Genomic DNA, 25,350 nt, shown 5'->3' with positions numbered 1-25,350 from the left:
GCACACACATACACACACACACACACACACACACACACACACACGAGAGAAAAGGATATGGCCTACTGTCCACTAGGCTGGGAGCTAAGGATCCGATGTTAGATATGTGCTATGAATTCATGGTCTCTTTTTGGGAACATACTTGAGGGGATACAGTCTCTTCTTACAAGCGATCTGTCTCCCAATCCATTGTGTAGATAAGGCCAAGAAATGAGTAAAAGCGTTTATATTTGTTTCCTGTATGGTCAAGGTAAAGTCGGTTGAAGCAGCCATATCACGCTCCCTTTTTACATTCTTTTTCTTCTTTGCCTTCCCCATATTATAGATCCTTTCCTAGACGAATAAACCCATTCCATCATTAGAACTCCATTTCTCCTGATTCTTTTAGAATTAACAAATAGATTTTCAAAAAATGCAAAAGTACAAATCCAAACTGGTTAGACATTCCTAAAATCCACCATGCTGCTGGGGGAAAAAAAGATGTGTGTGTGTGTGTGTGTGTGTGTGTATACACACATACATACATATATATGTGTATATATATATACATATATATGATGTCTGTTACATATATATTCTTTACCACTCTTTTGTTCTACAGGACTATTGGTTTTAAAATGAAGCTTTATGTTAAAATTGTGGAGTCATAGATCAGGAAACAGTATGGAAATGAGACTTTCAACAAAGGAGAATTATAGAAAACTTTGCAAAATCAGATGATCAAAATCCCCTCTACTGGAGCATCTGGGACTCTTTGGGGGTTTTTGTGTTTTCATCTCCAGGTTTCTAAACAGCGTGAAATCTCATCTGAACTGGAGGTGTGATTTTTTCCAGAAATAGGAGCTTAGAAGAGGCCCTGAGAGGCAGCTGTAGGAAAATAGCTGTAGTCCTGTTGAATGAAGAGGAGAGAAGGGGCTGGGGATTCTTGACAGCTGTCTCCCGGCCTCTGTCTCACATAAGACCCTTCAGCCTCTCCTTGGGAGGTGCTGATGGCCCCAAGATGACAGATTGGCCTTTGGGGGGAACAGGAAAAGAGCATGAGCTGCACAGACCCTGTAGGTCCTGGAGTCGTCCAGGTGTCGTAGTCAGAGCAGGCGCAGGAGGAGGCATCAGGGGACCTACTTCCAACTTGCCATCCCTTGCCTTGCTTTGGAAAGTAGTCAAGGGTTTTATACATTGTTTATTGATGCCCAACAAAGCAAGGCATTGGGGAAATCTGGAACCACAGTATTTTGTGGATGAATGAGTGGATGAATAAGTATATATTCTTATGACATTTCTGTATTGTCTAGACTGCACAAGTCATCCTAACCATGATACTGTCCAGGACAGTCACTCAACAGTGAACCCCGGAGTTTCCTCTTTTCATTTGAATCACTTTTTGTCCTTGTTCCAGAGATCTGTTCATCAGAAGCAATCTTCTTTAAAGAAGTAAGGACAAGAAGTACAGGGGTACATGGGGGAAGGCTCAAGTTAAGAAAAGAATATCCAGATGCCTGTGCCCTTGTTCTCACACTTGAATATGCATGCAAATCTCCTGAAGATCTGTATGTGGTCATGTCCTGTGTTTAAACAACACAGCCTGCTGGGTTCCACCCAAGCGTTCCTAATTCAGTAGGTCTGGCGCCCAGGAATTTGCCACAGTTAAGGAATTCCCAGCTACTGCTGAAAAATGACCTAGGAAGCTTTAAAAAAGTATATTAACAGTGCTTTACCCTCAGATATTCTGATTTAATTGGTCAAGAGCATGGCCCAGCCATCGGTATTTTTTAAGGTAATATAGGTTATTCTAATGTGCTACAAGATTGAGAACCACTGACTCAGAAACCATGGAAACGGCAGAGATCAGGAGAATAGACAAAACGCTATAGGAAGAGGACCAAGAATGAGCTTGAAGTTAACAACTTGAGGATACTTTTTGTTCCCACTTGACTAGTGAGGTGTGTGGTGCTTAGGGGCTGTGCTGATGCACTTGTTTTGCCTCACTCTTAGTCTTTTGCCTTGACCTCTTACCAGATCATCCTAAACTTGTTGAAGATTCTGATGGAAGGTTATTTAAAAATGCTTTGTGTTCCTAAGGAGAATGTTAACTTTTACAACAGAGCTATCTATTGAAGGATTAAAAAAAAAAAAAAAAACAAAGGCCAAATTTCAGTTTTTATGTTTTGGGAAGAGGCTAAGGACAAAAGATAAAACACAGTATATATTTGATGGCAGAACTTTATCATATCATCCACACCCCGTCATTCTTGTTAATATTGTTAGTTGTTATGCTTAGCTCTGGTTGAAGGCCTAGACCACTGTCTGGTATGTAATGGACAGATGGACAGACAGATGAATGGACAGACTCACTCATGAACAGGCAGATGCATGGGTGCATGGACAGATGGATGGATGGATGGACAGACAGATAAGATTAAGCTAAAGGTGACCAAGTCTCCTCAGTCACTTTAAAGTAGAATAGAGGACATTTATTTTTATTCCCACATTCCTTATCTTTTGACATCACATTGTTTTAGCATTTCTTTTGGTTGATTCTTCACGTAAACATGGCCTTATTGAGATGAGTATATTCTTAGGTTAACTTCTTTAACTATCTAATTTCTATTGTAACACCTCACATACTCTTTCAAAGTGAAATCTTCCTGATTGCTCGTTTGGGGCTTATGTCTAGTAAGAACCCTAAAGTATTCAGGCTGTAGGCTCTCAGTTTTGTGCTGTTTGGTTTTTTTTAGTTTAATGCTATGTAACGCACATAGTCCCATTGTTTTTCCCAAACTGATTTCATCTCAACACGACCAGCGTTATTCCAGTGTGTTTTCTGATTTTATTCCTTACAATATTTTATCTTTGCCATGGGGCTTCACACTGGGGCCACAGCCTCCAGTGAATAAAGCCCAAACCATTTCTCTCTTTTTTTTTTTAATTTATTTTTATTTATTTATTTATGGCTGTGTTGGGTCTTCGTTGCTGTGCGAGGGCTTTCTCTAGTTGCGGCAAGTGGGGGCCACTCTTCATCGTGGTGCGCGGGCCTCTCACCATCGCGGCCTCTCTCGTTGCGGAGCACAGGCTCCAGACGCGCAGGCTCAGTAGTTGTGGCTCATGGGCCCAGCTGCTCCGCGGCGTGTGGGATCTTCCCAGACCAGGGCTCGAACCCGTGTCCTCTGCATTGGCAGGCAGACTCTCAACCACTGCGCCACCAGGGAAGCCCCATTTCTCTCTTAAGAGTAACCTGTTTAGCTAGTTGAGGTGAGAGACTTTTTTTCAAGTTACCAGAAATAATATTTCATGCTTTCTACTTAATTTTAAAGGAGACTTTCACATCTTGTTCTCATTCGGTTCTCTCACGCTAGATTGTTGTTATGGCTGTTTGTCATTTGGCGAAACTCGGGTGCAGGGAGAGGTAAAGCGCTGTGATGTGCCCAGGGGGCCTTCTGGCTAACGGTGGACGTAGGCCAGGAGGGCGGGGCTCCGAATCCCAGACCATTTTCCCCAGCCTGCGCTCTTTCTTATGCTGTAGCCAGGCTATTTGTTAACAGCTTGAGGGGAATGAGGAGGAGGGGGAAAAAGTGGAAAATTATTGACTCAAATTCCTGGAAATCAACTTTTAAATCAACAGTTTTAAAAGCCGTGCTGCCTCATTTACAGAGAAAAAAGGTAGAGGGCAGAGTACTGAGGTGTAAAAACAAACTGCTGCCCAACTTCCCAGAGGAGCCCCTCCAGGAGCAAGAAGGCTGTCACACAAGCCCAGGGCTCTGGTCGTCCCCACGGGCAGCACAGCAACAAGGCTAAAGTATTATGACTTGTCCCTTCCACGCGCCAGGCGCTATACTAAGTCCAGAAGCACAGAGGTAAATAAGACATAACTTGTGCCTTTGAAGCATTCACGGTATATTTGAGGAGGTCTTCGTGTAAATGGATGTTATCAGTGTGATGGAGGAGGCATGGTCAAGATGGAAGAACACAGCAGAGGGAGTGACTAGTTCTGCCTGGTAGAATCAGAAAAGGCATCCTCCCCCAGCATGACAACCAAAAATGTCCCCAGACATTTCCAAATGCACCCTGGGGGGCACAATTGTCCCTGGTTGAAAGCCAGCACAGTAGAGTGGTGTGGACAGAAGCCAGATTGTGGTGGGCTGTTGAGACCTCAAGAACATTAAGCTCCAAGCACAGGCCCCTTCTGAGTGGGGGGTTTCTCTGCAACTGCCCAGGTCATACACTCATGCAGCAGCCCTGGTGGTGGATGGGGCAGACATGGCCGCACCTCACAAAGCTTCAGCTCTGGACTCCAGTGGACGAGATGAGCAGTAAAGGAAGACTAACAAGCGCCAGGACACAAGAGATACAGGACTATTGTCATAGACTGTGAAAGCACCTTAACCAAAGGCTGGTGAACAGAGGAAGTGATATTTGAGGTTTAAGCTGCAATCTTGGGGATTATTGTCAGTTCCACCGATAAAGAGGAAGAGAAAGAGTATTTAGATGTAAGGAAGGGCATGCAAATCTGGAAGGAGCCAAGAGGAGGTGGGTGTGTCTAAAGAACAGGGCGGGGGTGGGGGGGGTGATTCTTGGCAAGCGGCCAGATCACAAGGAACCTTATAGGACGTTTGGGTATTTTGACTCCTTCCTGCAGGCATCGGGAAGGTGTGCATAGCTTTCAAGCCGGGAGTGGAGAGATCAGATTTACCCCTTAGAAAGACCATTCTGTCTGGGGTGGAAGAGGATAGGGTGGCAGCATGGGGGAGATGCTGGTGGCCTGCTTTCCGGAGGAGGTGGCGATGGGATGGAAGGAGAGATGGTTGGGACTTGGTGGTTGAGTGACCCCCAGGGGTGAAGTACAGAGGGGATAATTCCCAGTTTCCTGGGCAGCTCACTGGGGATCAGAATATTATTGGTAGACAAAATAATTTGTCCAGTTGGCAAAACTACCTGCACAGGAGGGGAAGAAGGTAAATTAATTCCTTTGGGACCCTTTAAGTCTGATGGCCTATAGGAGTCTAAGAAGGCAGTTGGAAAGGTGTCTGGAACTCAAAAGTATGGTTAGGGGTGTAGAATCTGGAGTCATTGGCATGTAGATGCTAACTGAAGTCGTGAGTGTTGATGACGTCATCCAGGGAGCATGTGTGGCCTCAGAACTAGTTGGACCTGGGTTAGATAATTACTAAATGAGCACCTGTGATGTTCTCGGTGGTCTCCTAGGAACTGGCGATGTAGTGATGACCAGGACCAGAGAGAAATGCACCAGGCTTCATGGCACCGACAGGCCCTAGGGAAAGATGCCAAAGGAGGTGCAGGGGACAGAATTCAGTGCTTCCCCCCTTTCCCTGGCTCCAGCATGCTTGTCTAACGTGGGGGGAAACCCCCATCCTCTCCTGCCTTAGGAAAGAGGACCTGGCTTTCTGTCAATCTCCACGAGCACCTTTGCCTTTTCTCTTTCCAACTGTCTGAAAAGGTAGTTACCTCCCTCTGAGATGCAGCAAACAAACCAAAGTCAATTCTGCTTTTCTTTTTTCCTGAAATGCAGATATAGCTTCCGAGATCCAGACTTTGAAATCAGGGCCCTCAAAACCATAAGCAGTTGTAAATACTAGTGAAAGCTGTGACCTTGCTGTTCCGAAGCCTGGAGAAGGCTCATTAGATGCTGCAGAACGAATCCTTGTCGGCGTCAAGTCAAACCAGCAAAATCTACAAGGGTTGTGTCACTTCTCTGGGGAGATGCTGTAATGCTCAAAGACAGCTCTCCCCTGCTCTGCATATATTTAAAGCATCTTCCTGCTGCATTTGCTAGCAGTCTCCTTCCAAGGCCAACACCTAAGTGCCATTTGTTTGGGGTTGGTTGGTTTGTTTCACAGAAAAATGTTAGTTTGTTTACTTTTCTCTTACGGTCAGTGGTATAGATGGAGTTGTTCAGACTGATAAAAAATAAGATCCATTCTTACATTTTGAAAGAAAATAGAAGGCTCATATGTGGCAATGGATGGCAAGTGGCATTCAAATGGGAGTCAGTGATTTTCCAGTTCATGGTGAGTGGAAATCACTTAGCCGTGATCCATGGTAAAGAAGAAATCATTTGAGGCGTGGAAACAATTCTGCTGCTCAGAGATGTTGTATAAACCAGGGTCATGTATATAATAGCAGAGCTAGTTAAATAGATCACTTGAAAGGACATTAAACCTTTACTTTTGGGTAATTCATTCTATATAAAAGTTTAGCTCCCAAAAAAGTAGTGTCCTGTGTCATCTAGCATGTGAATGGTCATGTCTAAATTTTAAATTTAAATTTTCCTAAAATTTAAAATTTTTAGGAAAAATTTTAATTTAATGTTAGTCTAAATCAGATACAATTACTTAAATCTACTATCAAGGTGAGGAGAGTGTAAGAGATTCAGTGCATTCAGAAGGCATCTCTACTTTTATTCTCGGAATTATTAGCTCCTCGGGATTATTCATAAAACTGACCATTTCATTAATACAGTAATCGTGCCCTCCTGCTCAGCTTTCTATTAACCAAAGCTTCCACACAAGGTAGATCTTAAAAGGAACCAAGCAGATGGCTGCTTTACCTGGTGAAGATGGCAGGCTGCCCTGGGCGTGCCCCTAAAATCTGATGACTGGAATTCTGAAGCTAGAGCTTTATCCGTTTGCTTTGTGAACTTGGCTCTGTTCAAAGACAAATCCCTCAAGGAAAGGTCATATTTTAAACTAATGTAAGTCATCTTGATTACAGTCCAACTTGAAAGAATAAGTAAAAGCCATCAGTTGGGAACACCCTTTTTTATTCCAATACCAAACCTCCATACAACGCACTTTCTCCTGCAGCCTCCTGTCTCGGTGAAGAATTGTCCCTCCTCCGTTTGAAATTGTCCCTCCTGCCTTCTCAGGACTCCTGCACTGTCCATGGAGCCTCCTGCCTCCTTATATATTTAGCTTGTCACCATCACCACCACCACTTAATCTGGATTCTTTCTGTTAAACATGTCAGTCTCCTCCCATTAAAAAACTATAAACCGGGCTTCCCAGGTGGCGCAGTGGTTGAGAATCTGCCTACCAATGCAGGGGACACGGGTTCGAGCCCTGGTCTGGGAAGATCCCACATGCCGCGGAGCAACTAGGCCCGTGAGCCACAACTACTGAGCCTGCGTGTCTGGAGCCTGTGCTCCGCAACAAGAGAGGCCACGATGGTGAGAGGCCCGCGCACCGCGATGAAGAGTGGCCCCCGCTCGCCGCAACTGGAGAAAGCCCTCGCACAGAAACAAAGACCCAACAGAGCCAAAGATGAATAAATAAATTTTTAAAAAACCCAAAAAACTGTAAACCTCACCTGAGCCTCCTTCACCTCCAACTCTCTGGTCCCTTCAAAACCAGGTTTCACGGAGGAGTCCTTCATACTTGTTGTGTCCATTTTCTCACCTCTGTTCTCAACCCACTCCAGCTTGGCTTCTGTCCCCACCACCCCCCGAAAGAGTCCTCGGTGAGCTCGCCAAGAACCTCCCCAGTGCTAAAGCCAGTGGGCAGTCTTTCCAGGCCTCATCTGCCCTCCCGGCCGCATCAGCCCACTTCCTTGGCCGCGCGCATCTTCCTCTGCCTCCAGGATGCCATGTTCTAATTTTCATCCTGTCTCCGTGCCCTGCCCCTCCTCTAACTCCCTGGCAGGTGTGTCTTCCTTAGTCTGAGAATTCAATATTGGAATTTTGTAAGGCTCCATCCTAAGCCCTCTCCTCTTCTCCTACTATGCTCTCTCCATACCCCTGACTTCAAATATTATCTAATTGCAAACTAGCCACAAATTTCTATCACTGGCCTAGCCATCTCCTCTCCACCGAGCTCTGTACATCCAGCTGCCTACTGGATGCGTCCACTTTGACGTTGCACAATCACTCTGACTCAACAGATCTAAACTCAGACTCGTGGTTCCCTTCCACCCTTCCCCCGTCCTCCCCCAAAATGCCCCGGTTCCCTTTCAGTGTTTCCCGCCTTCCAGGTGAGTGGCATAACCATCTGTCCAGCTGTGTAAGTTATAGAACCTAAGAGATATCCAGTATACCTCCTTCTTCCCCCTCTGTCCGTAGACGCTGTGTCTCCATGGTCTGTCAGCTTGACTCCCTAAGAACTTGTACATCGACCATCTTAGCCTAGCCCAGGTGTCTGTCATCCTCTACCAGGTGTGCAATAGCCTCCCAGGCTCCTATTCAAGCTGCCTCTTGCGTCTCCCAACCCATTCTCCGTACAACAAACAATGTGATCTATTGTAAATCTGAAATGTTCATTTGTCCCGCCCCTCTCTTACCCTTAAATGTAAACTCTTCAGTGGCTTCACATTGCTCCTTGAGAGAAGATCAGATTCCTTAACATAGCCTCCATGGGCACATGGCCTGGCTCCTGGCTTGTTTCCCACCATCCTTCTTCCCCTTGCTTTGTCCATTCCAGCAACCTGGCTTCCTCCATCCTCCAGATCTGAACACAGACACAGTATCACTTCCTCTGGGAAGCCTCTCCTGACCTCCTAATTTTGTCAGATCCCGGTATCACTGCCCCAGATGCCTCACCATGGAAGCTCTTACTAGAGTTTTATACTTCTTTCTATGACTATGTGAATTTTTTTAATTTTTTTATTTTTTTGGTAATTTTTTAAAATTTTTATTGAAATATAGTTGAAATAGGTAATCAACAAGGGCCTACCGTATAGCACAGGGAACTCTACTCAATATTCTGTAATAACCTATATGGGAAAAGAATCTGAAAAAGAGTGGAGATATATATATATGTATGTATAACTGAACCACTTTGCTGTACTAACTAACACTGAAACCAACACAACATTGTAAATCAACTATACTCCAATATAAAATAAAAAATTAAATTAAAAAAAGAAATATAGTTGAATTACAATATTGTGTTAGTTTCAGGTACACAGCAAATGATTCAGTTATATACATATATATTATTTTTTTAGATTCTTTTCCATTATAGGTTATTACAAGATGCTGAGTATAGTTCCCTGTGCTGTACAGTAGGTCCCTGTTGGTTATATATTTTACATACAGTACTGTGTATATGTTAATCCCAAACTCCTAATTTATCCCCCTGTCACTATGTGATTAATGACTGCCTTTCCCAGCCCCTTCCAGTCTCTAAGTTCCAGAAGGGCAGGACCTTGATCTGTTTCTGCTTATCACTGGACCCCGATGCCCAGCACAGAGCTGGCACTCAATAAGTAATTTGTGAAACGAATGAATGAATTTACATTTGAATGTGGCTAAGTATATAGCATCTGTTTTAAGAACCGGTCTTGACAGGAATGACATAGGAAGAGTGATGATGTAATTCCAAGAACCTGAGAGGGGAAGGGTCCAGGAGACAGAACCCTGACAAAAACATGATCACCTTCACAATTTTGCCTAGCGCCCAGCCCCCCTTGCACACATCTGCTGATCTGTTTTTGGCTGACCCTCTTGCTAGCCAAGCTGAGACACTGAGAGAGTCGGTGGCACCATCTAAACTGCCATGAGAGTCTAAATCATGTCCAAGTTGCTGGCCGTTTTGAGGGTATTCTATTGTAGTCTAGCTCCTGAAAAGTATGGCTCCAGTTTTAACCAAATTTTCATCACTAACGTACACCTCTAGGCTTTGAGCTCCGTAAGAACTATCAGTGCTCAGTCCTCAGTGAGGTTCTTAGTCAGCGTTGGGTAGATTGGTGGATGAAAGAAGGAAAACAAAATTCGGGATTCTTATGACTTGATGATCTTATCCAGGGGTCTCAAACTCAGGGCCAGGAATGATTGGAAAGGAAGAAAGCAGGGCAGGTATTATCTGAGCAAGCGTTGGGGACCTTGGGGACCGGGCTAACTAGAACAAACATACCCTCTCTAAAGGCATTCAGGTGGAAAAAAACTGTAACCTCTGAGCAAGGAGAAGAACTTGCAGAGTCAAATGCAACCCACCGGACATCAGTTTGCAATTTCTGATTCGTAGGGTATTATGGTTGTGGTAAACAGCATATCTCCCCCTCCCAAAGACATCTATGTCCTAATCCCCAAACCTATGAACCTATAACCCTTCATAGCAAAAGGGACTTTGAGGCTGTGATTAAGAATCTTGAGTTGAGCAGATTATTCTGGATTATCTGGGTGGGTCCAGTGTTATCACAAGAACCCTTTCAGTCAGTCTGAGATTGGAAAATACGACACTGCAGGCTTGGAAGAGGCACAGGGAAGGCAGGGCAACTTCCAGAAGCTGAAGAAGGCAAGGGAACAGATTCTCCCCTTCCTCCAGAAGGGGTGCAGCTCTGTTGACCCCTTGATTTTAGCCCCCAGACACGCATTCCAATCTTCCGACCTCCAGAACTGTAACATAAAAAATTTGTGTTGTTTTAAATCACTATATTTGTGGTACTTTGTTACAGCAGCAATAGGAAACTAATACACTGGTTAAGAGTGTTCAGACTATAGAGGCCGGGTGCCTGGGTTTAAGTCTTGGCTCTGCCCTGTGCTAGTTCTGTGACCCGGGGCAAGGTATGCAACTTTCTGTGCCTCACTTTTCCCCTTTGTACAATGGAAATGCTGATAGTACTACCTCAAGGGGCTGACCTGAAGATTAAATGAATTAATATACATGGGGTTCTTAGAACCATGCCTGTACTTCTGAGGCATTAAATCAGCATTAGCTTCTTCAATTACTCCTATTATTTGCAGAGAAAAGAACATAGGGCTGAGCGGGTCCAATACCTTGTCCAGGTGGGTTCAGGGCAGAGCCAGGAGTGGAACCCAGGTCCCCTAACTCCTGAGCTGTTTAGCACTTTGTCATTAAGCCGCAATATCATTTTCCTACCGAATCTCATTTTCAAAGTCAAAACAACTAGTTATAATACATGCCCTTCGGGAGGGCTTAGCTACATTTTCTATCTGTGATTAGCCTGGATGGTCTCGGACCCTTTCAAGAGAAATGACACATAAATAGAGGGCCTCATTTGAAACCATGTGTGTTTAATGATAAGGCTGCCTACTTAATAGCAGAATTGTCTCTGGTTAGAGGTCAGTCACTCATTGTTTTGTCCCCTTCGAACATGTCGCATAAGAAAAACAAAAACAGAAAGGCCAGAATAGAACCAGGCAACGCATCTGGTCGCGGGATCCATGGACTGCTTAGCACAAGCCAGTGAGGGAACCTTCTGCAGACACTTCAGGGCATGAGATTCCAAAACACCGGCCCCCCCTTCTGAGATGCAAACTCCACCTTGAATCTGGAGGGCTTCTTCAAAACATACTGCCCCCAAACCCAAGCTTCATGTAAAAACCTGGGTTTTACTAAATGGTCCCAGAAAGGTGGCTGTGCATCCCTATAAAAGAAACCAGTTTTCTCAGGGAAAAGAAAGTGAAAGGTGAGGCAGAGCCTCTAAGAAACTCATTCTAAGTGGAGTCAGGAGTTGCATTCCAGACCTACGACACCAGCTTGCCCAGTTGCGTAATCTCAAGTTTCTTCCTACAGTCTGAGAATGCTGTTTTAGAAAGGACGGGAAGACTGCTGAGTCCAAATTTGGAACCTCTAGCATTGTGAATTTCCAGATACCCAGCGGGCCCTTATCAGCGTGGATAAATCATCCCTTCATGGGATGTTTTGAGAAGAAAATGAAGAATAGACGTGAAAATGTTCTTATAAACTTAAAAACACTTTGGAATACCATTTCCAGCAGTTTCCAGGGTGCTGTGGGGTTTGCAGACAGGTATCTGATCAAAATTGCTTTCTCTGGCATTGAGGCCCATTCCCTATCTACAGCCTAAGTGGTGATGGTATTGGGGAATCACAGAATCAACGTCAGTGAGCGCTGGATTTAAGATAGTTACACTTGGCCACTGCGTGGACTTCTTATCTTCGCTCTGGGTCTCCAGAGTCCATGGTGTAAACAGCTTGCCAACAACGCACGCTAGTTGCCACTGTCTGGGGAGGGACTATAGCCGCTGCTGCCAGGACAGCACTCTTTTTTACCCCTTAGTCCCATTGGAGGACTCAGAGGAGCCTCAAACTCCTTCCACAGTTTTCTCATCTCACACACACTTCATCCCCAATGGGGGAAGCAGAATGCTGAATAATTAACTGCAGGGTTGTTAAATAATTTTCAAGAGCCTCAGAAATACAAACATCTCTGTGATGCTGAGGTCCGTTGTGTGATCATTCCTGGAACTTTATCCGGGCATGTGGTTCTCTCTTTCTTTTTTTTAATATAAGGTTCAGGTCTACAGCATTATTATTCAACAGCTGTTTACACTGCAATGTGATCACCACCAAAAGTCTAGATACCATCCATCACCATACAGTGACCCCCTTCACCCATTTCACCCCCCCCCCAAGTCCCCTTCCCCTCTGGTAACCACTGATCTGATCTCTGTGAGTTTGTTTCTGTTTTATTGTGTTTGTTCGTTTCTTTTGGGGTTTTTTAGATTCTAATAAGAGTGAAATCATATGGGATTTGTCTTTCTATGTGTGACTTATTTCACTTAGAATAATACCTTCAAGGTCCATCCATGTTGTTGCAAATGGCGAGATCTCATTCTTTTTCATGGCTGAGTAATAGTCCATTGTGTGTATGTACCACATCTTTTTTTTTTTTTTAACATCTTTATTGGAGTATAATTGCTTTACAATGGTGTGTTAGTTTCTGCTTTATAACAAAGTAAATCAGTTATACGTATACATATGTTCCCATATGTCTCCCCTCTTGCATCTCCCTCCCTCCCACCCTCCCTATCCCACCCCTCTAGGTGGTCACAAAGCACCGAGCTGATCTCCCTGTGCTATGTGGCTGCTTCCCACTAGCTATCTATTTTACATTTGGTAGTGTATATATGTCCATGACACTCTCTCACTTTGTCACAGCTTACCTTTCCCCCTCCCCATATCCTCAAGTCCATTCTCTAGTAGGTCTGTGTCTTTATTCCTGTCTTACCACTAGGTTCTTCATGACCTTTTTTTTTTTCCCCTTAGATTCCATATATATGTGTTAGCATACTGTATTTGTTTTTCTCTTTCTGACTTACTTCACTCTGTATGACAGACTCTAACTCCATCCACCTCACTACAAATAACTCAATTTCGTTTCTTTTTATGGCTGAGTAATATTCCATTGTATATATGTGCCACATCTTCCTTATCCATGCATCTATCAGTGGACCCTTAGGTTGCTTCCATATCTTAGCTATTGTATATAATGGTGTAGTGAACATGGAGGTGCAGATATCTTCTCAAATTAGTGTTTTCCTCTTCTTCAGATAAATACCCAGAAGTGGAATAGCTAGGTCATATGGTAGTTCTAGTCTTAATTTTTTGAGGAATCTCCATACTGTTTTTCATAATGGCTGCACCAATTTACATTCCCACCAACAGTGTACGAGGGTTCCCTTTCCTCCACATGCTTGCCAACATTTGTTTTGTGTGGTCTCTTTGATGATAGCCATTCTGACGTGTGAAGTGATATCTCATTGTGGTTTTGATTGACATTTCCCTGGTAATTAGTGATGTTGAACATCTTTTCATGTGCCTGTTGGCCATCTGTATGTCTTCGTCTATTCAGAACTTCTGCCCATTACTTTTCTTTTTTTTTTTTTTTTTGTTTAGCCTTTTTTTTCTTGTAAAAAAACATATTATGGTTATTTATTTATTTATTTATTTAACATCTTTATTGGAGTGTAATTGCTTTACAATGGTGTGTCAATCTCTGCTTTATAACAAAGTGAATCAGCTATATGTATACATATATCCCCATATCTCCTCCCTCTTGCGTCTCCCTCCCACCCTCCCTTTCCCACCCCTCTAGGTGGTCACAAAGCACCGAACTGATCTCCCTGTGCTATGTGGCTGCTTCCCACTAGCTATCTGTTTTACATTTGGTAGTGTACATATGTCCATGTCACTCTCTCACTTCGTCCCAGCTTACCCTTCCCCATCCCTGTGTCCTCAAGTCCATTCTCTAGTAGGTCTGTGTCTTTATTCCCTTCCTGCCCCTAGGTTCTTCATGACCTCTTTTTTTTTTTTTTTAAGATTCCATATATATGTGTTAGCATACTGTATTTGTTTTTCTCTTTCTGACTTACTTCACTCTGTATGACAGATTCTAGGTCCATCCACCTCACTACAAATAACTCAATTTCGTTTCTTTTTATGGCTGAGTAATATTCCATTGTATATATGTGCCACATCTTCTTTATCCATTCATCTGTCAGTGGACACTTAGATCCTCTGCCCATTTCTTAATCGGGTTGTTTGCTTTTTGTTATTGTTGAGTTGTATTAGCACTTTATATACTTTGGATTTTAACCCCTTATCAGATATATGGTTTGCAATTATCCTCTCCCATTCTGTAGGTTGCCTTTTTGTTTTGATGATAATTTCCTTGGTTGTGCAGAAGCTTTTTAGTATGATGTAGTCCCACTTGTTTTTGCTCTTGTGTCCCTTGCCTTTGGAGTCAGATCCATAAAAGCATCTCTAAGAACATGTAGTCTCCTCTTCAGTGTCCTTCCCATTCTCTGGCAACTTCTGTCCCTACATGGTGCCCGCCCATTGTCTGCCCCTGCCCCCTGCTGTTGCATCCTAGCAAGTTCACATCCTGGCTATGCTGTTTCACTTGTTGTGGCTAAATTACGTGCCGGCCCCAAGTGTCATTTCTCTTCCTGTTCATTTGCCATCTTGTGTCTAATAAGGCTCTGGTGGCGATGGGTGGGGACCAGAAGAGCAGCTGTTGTTCTCTGCAGACAGACGTGCCCTCTCCCGTCTCCATGGGGCCGTGAGCCTCTTTGTGTTCTGAGTCTGCACAAGCATGCAAGAGGCAAGCTCTAGCCTCGGGGCCGGGGGGAGAAAAGCAGAGGCCATGCTCCCGAAGCTGGGAGGCCACACGAAAGAAAGGGACTTCTGTGAGAAGAGTCCACGCGCCTGGAGGCCCAGAGGAGCAGGGCTGGGGAGGGGCCGATGGAGGGAGGGGGTTCAGCTCCCCGTGACGTCACGTCGGGTGCCTTTCCTGGGGCTGAAAATGAGGAACTGGGGAGGCATTGGTGGTGAGCGTCAGTCCTTCAGAGCACAGGATGGAACAGGGACTCCAGCCTCTGACCCTGCCTCATGTATCTGCGACGGCCGGGGAGATTAACGACCCAAGGAGGCTATGATATGGTCCAAAAACTTTTCCTGGATTTTTTCCGCAGGCGACTGAGCCAGAGGCCGACTGCAGAGGAGTTGGAGCAGAGGAACATTTTGAAACGTAAGTGACAGAGCCCGTGGCAAGCGCTGCTGCTTCGTGGTGGCTTTGGTTATTGTTTGATGGCAGGCCACAGGGTTTCTCCCGTGCGCTGCTGCTGTGGAAACGATCGAAACCCTCCCTGGTGGTGGGGGCTTCGCCCTTGTGTGTTGGAACATCTGAGAGGGCATCCCCACAGAGCAAGCAAATTGGAATCCACTTGGTTCGTGCGGAGCTCAGGGTCTGCGAGAAGAACCTGCCCTGTAGTGGGCTGCCAAGTCAGAGAAGCTGAAAAGTTTGAGCGAGAGAACTTACTCGTAAGTGAGAGTTGGGGTCACCTTGAAACCCAGATTGGCTGAAAAACTGCAAATATGATATTGATGGCTAAAATAGGGCAAGTAGCCGTTTGAAAACGAAAACCAGAAAGCATGACTTTCCACTGTAGCTAGCTGCTGGTGAGAAAATCCCCCCTCTCTCTGAGCATTAAACCTAAAGTCTCAGCATTTCCAAGGGGAAATCCTTCCCGGCCTCCTCTCAGGCCTCCTACAACTGGCCGCTGGTGTAGCTGCCCAGGCTGTCATTCAAGAAAACTCGCTGTCACTGTGTCTGTGGACAGAAAAAGTCAACGAGCCTCTTGTTTGGTTCAGGACACAGAGATATTTGCCGAGGTGCAGAAAGTCCATGTGGTGCTTAAAATACCTATTTTTAAAATGCTGAAAGAAATCAAGCATCTCATGGGCACCAACCAGTATGCCTCAATTTAGGGGGAGATATTCAACAACTGAAAACTAAAACCTCTCAGCTTCATCATGCTACACTCTCACCGACACTGCCCTCTAGATGGTCAACAGATGTTTTTAGTTTAATTCAGACCCTTTCTCCCCACACGTCTATCCCTTTCTGATTTGCTCCAGAAAAGAGAAATATATGCTACGCAGAGTTTTACAGAACTTCTGTACTGTGCACGCACGCACACGTGCGCACACACCCACGCCCCGGTCACGTGAGGCCCCTGTGTGCGTGGCTGGGTATCTCCACTTCGAGCAAACAAAAGTGTTCTTGGTTTTGCTTTTCTCTCCTTCCTCATTGTGGCCTTGTGACTGGGTCCGCACCAAATGGTTTGCTGTTGAATGTCACCGGCGAGGGCTGTGATGGGGGGGCCGGTGTCGTGACCCACAGCACCTGTACTCCAGGGCGCCCACCTGCATGCCCTGTGCCTCCACCAGCATCCTGCCGCCCCGCTCCGGGCTTCGGCCACGCCCTCGCCTCGCAGTGGCTGTTCCTTTCAGCCTTGACCTTCCTCAGTCCTGAGGGCACCTCACCCATTTCCCAGATCTCTAGGAAGTTGTGCATATGATTATGTTCTTCCTAACGGAGGGGTGCCTTTAAACGTTTCTAAGTTTGCTTTGCAGTGAAACAGAATTAGAATTCTTTCAGATGATTTTCCTGGTTGGGGAAGCATTTGGCCGGCGCGTCTCCCTTTCTGCCCCAACTTGATAGCTGATCCATTACAAATTGTCTACGTTAGAGAGAAAGAAAAATAAAAAGGTGTCCGCTTGTTCCTAAAGCCAGAAATCTGGTGAACGGGCTTTCTTCTTCTCCTTTTAAACTTCTCCCCCAGACGTGCCTCACACGGATCCGTGGTCTGCTGAAGGAATCTCTGTACGACTTTCTTTTTTTTTTTTTTTTTAATTTTTATTTATTTATTGATTGATTGATTGATTTATGGCTGTGTTGGGTCTTCGTTTCTGCGCGAGGGCTTTCTCCAGTTGCGGCGAGCGGGGGCCACTCTTCATCGCGGTGCGCGGGCCTCTCACTGTGTACGACTTTCTTACGGGGCCGCACGGTACCTGGGGTCCCCAGCCTAACTCTTAAATGGGAAGAGGCTCAAAACGTCTGTGGAATTGTTCAGGTTTCGGAAGATAGCACTTCTCTCGGCAAGGGCACAGGTTTTGGAAAGAGAAGGCACAGAACCCCCAGCTCACCTGGCTTCCCGAAGGCAGCAGCTCCCACGCCGCGTCTGCCCAGATCCCTGGGAGGCAACGGGCGGGCCCCTCGAGTTAGGTTTTTCTCACGCTCCAGAAAGACACTCAGGTCTTAGAGACAGTGACTTGCGTCTAGGGAGCCTGGGGGGGGTTCAGGGGAGCCGAGGGCTTACAAGTTGTGCCCACAGCTCCCTCGCGTTCTGTTGCCTCTTGCGTCTTTGTCCTGTTTGAGGAGCTGCAAGTTGAAGGATCACTTGACCAAATTCAAGCAGGGTCATCATTTCGCAGTTGCAAAACTTTTCGGAAAGGAGCTTATTTTTCCTGTCGGTATTTTTTTTTTTTTTCCTCCCTGCGTTCTGCAATTTTGTTTTCCGAAAGAGGTTTTTCTTTCTCTTTTTTAAATCTTGTGTGATTGTTTTGTTTTGTTTTGTTTTTTAAAGTAAGCGGTACCTTATTTTATTTTATTTTTTTTAATTTATTTACTTTTGGCTGTGTTGGGTCTTCGTTTCTGTGCGAGGGCTTTCTCTAGTTGTGGCAAGTGGGGCCCACTCTTCATCGCGGTGCGCGGGCCTCTCACTATCACAGCCTCTCTTGCTGCGGAGCACAGGCTCCAGACGCGCAGGCTCAGTAGTTGTGGCTCACGGGCCTAGTTGCTCCGCGGCATGTGGGATCTTCCCAGGCCAGGGCTCGAACCCGTGTCCCCTGCATTGGCAGGCAGATTCTCAACCGCTGCGCCACCAGGGAAGCCCCTCTTGTGTGACTGTTAAACAAGAAATGTTTAGTGGTATCAGAAAACACCCTCAAACAGTGTATCCTGAGAATTATCCTCTGGGCTTTAAGTCAAGGGATGAACCACATCTCTAAGTGTGCAGGAGAGAGGCCCAGAGCGCTGGCTTGGCTGGACGGTGGAGCTTTGCAAGCCGGCTCTGACTTCCACCCGAGGCCGCCCGGCCCTGTGGGCAGTACTGGTTCCACTGAGCAGCCAGTGAGACCCTGGGCACCTCTGAGCACACAGTGCACTCTGTGATGGTGGCAGCAGGCCATGACCTCGAGGGCTTTTCCTGGTCTCCCTTCCCACTTGCCCAGTGGGGTTGTCTTGGTCCCCACTGCCTGAGAATTCATGACCCTGGGTTTGTAAATGGCTTTGAACTAAAGGTATAGATTCCATAGGTGGTAGCTTGGGGCCCCTAGCCCTCAGAGGGACCTCAGGAACACCTGTAGGCGATGAGGGCTCTGTGCTCTGGGCAGGATGCCGACCTTCACGGCTCGGGAGGGGGCCTGTAGGATGAGGCGGCCCCGAGCGGAGTCTGAGGCCAGTAACCAGTGAGGAGGAGGAGGAGGAGGGCTGGCACTGAGCAAGATGTGATGGGGGGAGAGGCAGCGTAGCCAAGCAAGAAAAGGAGCTGGACTGTTTGTCTGACTGTCTGTTAGCCATGGAGTGTGTGGCCAGCCGCTCCACTCCCCTGGACCTTCCTATCCTCATTTCCAAACCACCAGCAGTAGCCTAGGTGGTCCCGTGGGCCCCTCCTGGCCCTAATAATATGCTATAAGTCTGTACATTTCAACCCAGTGCCCTCGAGCTGCCCCCCCGGGCGCTCACCATCCACTCTAGACCTTTCCTTCCGACCTCCCTCCCACCTGCAAATGCAGCTGTTGGGGGGCCTCCCTTCTTCTGGCGCTGGCAGTCTGCCTCCCAGTTTCTCTCTGATACATTAGTTCATACTAAGATAGTAATGGCTGCCTAGTTGAACAGGTTTCTACCCAAGAGAAATTCTCTCTTTTTTTTTTTTTTTTTTTTAAATTCTCATTTTTAATAGGAACCCTGGGGTGGGGGAAGGAGGACCTTTCAATTCAAAGGAAGGAGCTCTCGAGTGGGGTTTGGGGCAGCGGGGACCCCTGGGGACTTCGGCCCACGGCAGGATGTGGCCATTTCTGGAGCTGCCCCGGTCCAAGATCCTGGTCACCAGAGGCCGTCACACTGGCCAAACCGTGCCCCCGGGGGTACCGCTCAAGGACGTGAGTTCTGCTCTGAACCACCACCGTTCCTTCTGGCGGGAGGTGCTGCCACCTGCAGTGTGAGTTGGCCGAGGCTGTGCTTGCTGCCATCAGGCTGGCAGGAGGGGCGAGGGGACCCCACTTCTAGGCACAAGGGGGGTCCCCGTTTCAAAGACCTGTCCTATACTGAGACCACTCAAGGGTGAGTGCACGCTGCGCGATAAGTTAACGGAGTTACGGAACCATAATTTCCAACGGTGATTTCAAAATGAGGGAACAAGGGCCCTTTTGATGCAGCCTGTGCAAACTCAAGCGGCAGTGGTGGTCTCTCTCTGATGCCGCCCTCAGTTCAGTAGACGAGAGGCAGAGGCATGGGGGCCAGGCTGACGTTCGTGATTTTTCTTGAAGTTAGACAGCATTATGCTGCGATCCGTGCTTCCATCGCAAGGCCTGGGAGGAAAGTGAGGTGCCCATGGTCACTGCGTTACTTAGATACTCCCGCGTGCTCTGTCCTCCGGATCTCGGCTCCCTTCGGCGCTTTACACACCTGATGCTAAGTCACCCCACATATTGAGCTGAGAGGGTTGAAGCTCTGGGGCCTGCTCTCCTAAGACGCTCCTTAGAAGTCTAAATGTAGGCAGTTGTATCCCACACTGTGGCCGCACACGCGCTCTGTGGACTTCTTGGAAGATTCAAAGAACTAATGGAATCAGGGCTTGTGAAAGGTGAGTGTTTTGAAATTCCAGCCTTGCGTTTGGCATCAGCCGTGCCTCGTTTTGTTCCTGTGGCAGGTGGCAGGCGCCCCCGCGGGGCCTGGCTTCTGTGCCACCCACGCGGGGCACCGGGCACCAGGGCCACATCACAGTGAGTCCCCTTCAGTTGCTGTGAGGCTTGAGGCAGAGCTGCGTGAGGCCCAGGTCTTGTCCAAAGAAGGGAGCCTCGCCTCTCCCCGGATGCCTTTGTCACTGCAGACAGTACCCCAACTCTTTCAGGACCTACCTCCTTGCCTCGTAGCCCCTCCTCTAGGCCCAGCATTTCGGCCTGCAGACTTGAAACCCCGTGTGACGTAAAACAAAATAAGGTGAACCCACTCACCACCCATCTGAAACAGTACAGGCAGTTTGGAAAGTGTCCCCACAAGCAGAAAGGGTGGCCAGGGTAGGGGACGGGAACTCTCTCCTTTTCAAACTGAGTTGCTTGGCCTAGAACCTGCAGAGGTGCACCTTTGTGCGACACTGCTACCAAAATCTAAAGCGTCTTAAATGTTTCTTTCAGCTCGGAATGAACAAGAGGAACAAGAGGAGAAACGAGAGATCAAGAGGAGATTAACTCGAAAGGTGAGACGGTTCTCCGTGCCGAGCTGGGGCGGGACAGGGGGCCACCCTCCCCTGCTGTGCCCTGTGTTGGCCTTGCAGCTGCCTGGCCCATTGGAAGTGACATGAATGGTTCCATTCCTCGGGTGTCAGGGCATGCGGCTCTCTGGACTCTCCAGGACCTCTCCAGGGGCCAGTGGTCCACTCAGCTTCATGACCCTCAGTCCTTTTGGCTGGTGACACTGGCCTACCCCCAAGCAACTTGATGTCAGGTGCATTATATTTGCAGTTACAGTGAATATTTTGTTTTTAAAAATTCATTGTAACCCCATTAGGCAATTGGAAATTCATTATCAAAATCAGAAGTTCAAATGTATCAGTTATTTGCTATGACCCTGGGAAAGTGCGAGTTTTCCTTGTCTCTGCTGATACTATTCCTGACTTGTTACCTAAGAACTATTTGAGTCTATTATGCTAAATCCAATTTGAATTACTGAATTAGGAAAACGCTAAAAGTATTGATAAATCTAATGAAGATGTTTGAAAAGCACTTAGATAAAAAAGTCAGAAAGCTAGAATTTTTGTATGTTTTTAACCCCCAAAATAGATGGCTTGGCAATGTAATGTACACCCAAGTGGATCTAATTCTATGAGTGGCTTCTTTGATAATAGACTCTTATTTGAGGCTATTCTTGGAGGATGTTGACAAGTTTAATTAATGACACAGAAGATATACTACTATTTCTGTCTGACTAGAGTGTTTTTCATCAGCCTCCTACAGTGACCATCTTGAGAGAAAGATACTCAAAGCTTAGAGACAGTTAAGAGACCCATTAAAATAAAGTTTTTAAAGGTTTATTAATGGATTTTTCTCCCTAGAAATATTATGCAAAGGAAGAAATTCAGAGATCCTAGAATATCGTACCAATTATAAGGTGATGATTTGTGTTTCTCAACACTTTCTTGCCCTTAGAGCATCCCAAACATCTGGTGACAAGCCAAACGCCATCCCAATTAAAAGGAGTAGGATAAGCAAGGGCCTGACAAGCCGGTGACGGGCTGGCGTCCCCTGGTGGGAAACTAGAACAAGAGCTAAGGGCCCTCACTTCATCCCGCTGCCCTCACTCCAGTCAAGGTCTGACTCTTACATCCTTAAGACCACCCAGCCTTTGGACACAGGGCATCCCTTTTCCTGAGACTGAGTAGTGAGGGGGACCGGGGGAGATGCATTAGATTATTCTAGGTGTGTCTTTGAAATGATGAGGGTACCAAAAGGAGACTGGTGATGACCCCTCGTTTCTGGTACAGAAAGGTCTAGACATTCAGAAAATATGTTTAATCAGATTTTCATAAAGTTCATTGGAGTTGATTGCTGGGACCCCCAAATTCTCCTAAACTTTAGGATTTCTTGCTAAAAACTAGTAATAGGGAAAGATTTGGACATGCACCTAATTCTCATCTGTTTAAAAAGAGCATACGACTTTGCAGGGTAAAGCTTGCCTAATTGCATAGTTTGGCAGGACGGGGTGAGAGAAGAGGGTCTCCTCCCACACCCGTCTCCCCTAGGAGGGGTAATGCTAGGGGTGGGGTTTTTGCAGGTCCTCAAGTCAAGATAAATGCCTCTTCCTCCTCCTGGTTACCTCTTTCCTTCTCCCAGGAAAACTGCCTTGTAATTTCAGCATTTGCCTCCCCTGGGACTGGCTTGGGGAATTAGAAATAATGAGCCTGAGCGAAGGGATAAACTGTTTATAAGGGAGAGACCAGAAACAGCGTTCACATCTGGTTTTGTGAACAGAGATGTGGAGCGTGCCAGCAGGTAGGGAATCCGTATCACCTCCTGGTTCTGGGCACGTTCTGTTCCTCGGGAGCCTTTATCACACCAAGACCAGAAGCCAGTGGTGGTGGATGCTTTTCACTTACTTACCCTCAGCCCGAGGATTTCCTCAATATCATTCTATTTAATTTTAAGACACTGAGAAAAATAAAACACAGTAGCTGATGCTGATAGCCATAGACCAGGCATTTTCTTCAGCCAAATTGAGACTAACCTAAAATTTACATGCTTTATCTTGGAATAAATGCCTGCTTCCCACTTCCAAAAACTCGCTAGCTAGCTGGATGGACGGATAAATGGGAAGAAGTATTGGAGGGAGGATGGCTGGAAGGGAGGAAGGAAAGGAGGGAAGGAAGGGAAGAAATGTACCTAGGTCAGGTTGTATTAATAGTGGAATTTGGGTCTCAACGTACCCTTTTGTTGAGTAATTTGGTTGCGAACGATATTATTGCTGCCATAGATGGAAACATAACGCTACCAACCTCTGCACCCCACCCCTTCTTCCAGCCCATCATCCCCAGAAAACCAACTTTGGCTGCAAAGATTATTTCCTTAGTGTCCAGGCAAGTTAAGTTGGGTTCACGCACCCCAAGGGCTAGAGCCATCCGTGAGCCAAAGGCACCTCTCCTGAGCCCCGTGTGCCCAGGGCCGTGAGCCCAGGCTCACAGCAGAGTCTGGGAAGTTGTTAGAGGCTCTCCCAGCAGGAGAACTCGGTGTGCTCCTCACTCACTCCCTGGTGGCACCTGGGCCCGGTTTCTTATTGATCTGGAGAGGTCGTGTCTAATCCCCACCGGATTCAGGCATGAAAAGTAGTCCCTCACATTCAGAGCCAACCTCTAGGTTTCTGTTCACTCCAGACTCTACCATAGACAGACAGGCTATTAATAAAGTCTAGATCATGACTGTGAGAAATTTAAATTAGAAATTCCGATTTTAACAGCCTTTCTCCTGTCATGGCACACTTCGTAAATAGTACGGTTTGTCTAACACCCCAGGGCGAGCTAGTAAGTCCTTAGAAACACAAACTGGGGCTTGCAGTAGAAGTCTTCATGCCCTGTGGTATTACGGTAAAGGCCTGTGTACTCTAATGACTGACAATACAGAGCGCCCTGCACTCACATCTCGGAGTCAGGATAGGCCACCAGTTTTGTTTACAGCACCCCTAACCAGAGAGCGTGGGAAACCTCTGGTTTCCTGGGACAGGCTACAGCTGATGCCAAATGCCCTCTCCTGGGAATACCAGGGCCACCTCGGGACAGACTGCAGCCACTCTGAGCGGGGGGAGCTACACAGCGTCTAGACAGGTGACCAGAGCCACAGCCCAGTAGGCCTCTGAGCCCCCCGTTTTTCCTCCCTTGGCCGAGGGGGGCCGGCAGGCTGCTTTGGTCCTGTCCGGAGCCTCGCAGCAGCTGTCACCGTTCTGCTCAGACCAGCCAGGCAGTCATCTAACGATGCTCTTCCATTGTAGGCCAGTTGGTAGCAAGCTGGGACATTCTGGCACCAGCCAAAGGTGTATGGCAGCTGCATGATATACAGTCAAAACAGCCGGAGTGGTTTGGATTCACTCGCGTGTGTTTGTTTTATAGGCCTTTGTGGTAAGATTCTATTTGACTGCATCTTCTATTAATAGCATTAAATACAGTCTAGGGCTTAGAGAAAAATTGCTTTTAACTAACATCGGTTGAACAGGAATTGACAGCATCCAAAAGAGACAGCAACTGTGTTGCTCCAGAAGAAATAGACCTGGTGACAGGAAGAGATAATAGAAATGTCAGCCTTATGTTGTTAAAGTACAAAGGAAGGATGCTAGCGGGTAACACTGGGAGATGGTTGAATAATTCACTTGTTTCATTCCTTCACCACAGACCTATCCAAAGGGCCCGTCCGAGTCTTCCTTGGCATCAACGCGGGCTAGCTCTGCCTTTGTGGACTCGCCTTTCATTTGAGCTGTTGAGGGGTAGGGTCTCCATGACCTCATAAATCAACATATTCTCCTTCCTGCACACCCCGGAGTTTGCATACCGTTTGCACATACACTTTGTGTCTAAGACACACACACAGAAAGTATTACAAACCCATCTTGCAGAGAGCACTAAATGTGACACACAGATGTGGATTCACAAATCGAGAATAATATAAAACTGTTGTGTAAGGTTTCTGTCACCTGAGGGGAGAGGTAGGACAGACATGGGAAGGTCCACACCCATGCACAAAGACACACCGCATGTGCAGACCGAGACACTGCAGCGTTAGTGAGACACAGCCTGGCTGGCTGGCTGAATAGGCCCGGAGGCAGCTCACGAGTTAGTAAACTCCTTCACAGAGGCCTGGAGAAGTCCAGGAATCAGGAGCCCTGTGTCCCCCTGCCCCTCACATGTGTGTGAAGCATCAGCTGCCTCTCTGGACCTCGTCTTCCCACCTGTAAATTCACGGATGGACCAAGCGATCTGAACGTCACAGGCTGACTGCCTCCCTCTCTTCCTCCCGCAGCTCAGCCAGAGGCCCACAGTGGAGGAGCTTAGGGAACGGAAGATCCTCATCCGCTTCAGCGATTACGTGGAGGTGGCCGACGCTCAGGACTATGACCGCAGGGCCGACAAGCCCTGGACCCGCCTCACCGCTGCCGACAAAGTAAGAGGGACGGGGAGTGGGGCCGGGGCCTCACGGCCAGCCGGGTGTTGGGTCTCCAGCTTGCTGCCAGGAGACTGCGCGGAGTATAGGAAGATTATGGAAGTACATTGTCAGGGTTCTTAATCTCCTGTCTTCAGTCACATTTTTGAGGCAGAATTGTGAGAGTAAGAGTGAGAAGGTAAGGTTGAAATTTCCAGAAAGGAACAGATAAACTGGAGGACAGCCATACCAGCAGCAAGTGTGGTTCCATGTCCACTTTGTTCTAAGTATTAGCATTGCACTGGTAGATGGAACTGGCTAGGCCAGTGGGCCTGAGGTGGTGGCCCTCGTTGCTAATGGTTTGCTAAGGAGATAAAAGAACGCTTTGAGGACCAGC

At 46.8% G+C, this 25,350-nt stretch overlaps 1 protein-coding gene across 6 annotated transcripts in view; it reads left to right on the top strand.

The window, feature by feature from the left end:
• PHACTR1 (phosphatase and actin regulator 1) overlaps window positions 1-25,350 on the top strand; it is a 541,936-nt gene that overhangs the window by 509,656 nt on the left and 6,930 nt on the right. For all 6 annotated transcript variants that reach the window (XM_082344498.1, XM_082344499.1, XM_082344497.1 and 3 more), the window contains 3 exons: window positions 15,185-15,240; window positions 20,472-20,533; window positions 24,834-24,974. In XM_082344498.1, the coding sequence (XP_082200624.1) occupies window positions 15,185-15,240; window positions 20,472-20,533; window positions 24,834-24,974 (259 nt within the window). The remainder of the gene's footprint in view (window positions 1-15,184; window positions 15,241-20,471; window positions 20,534-24,833; window positions 24,975-25,350) is intronic.

This window comes from Balaenoptera borealis (genome assembly GCF_965194805.1).
Source record: "Balaenoptera borealis genome assembly, chromosome: 12".
In the NCBI taxonomy this organism is placed as follows: Eukaryota; Metazoa; Chordata; class Mammalia; order Artiodactyla; family Balaenopteridae; genus Balaenoptera; species Balaenoptera borealis.
This window is presented reverse-complemented; position numbering and strand designations above follow the sequence as displayed.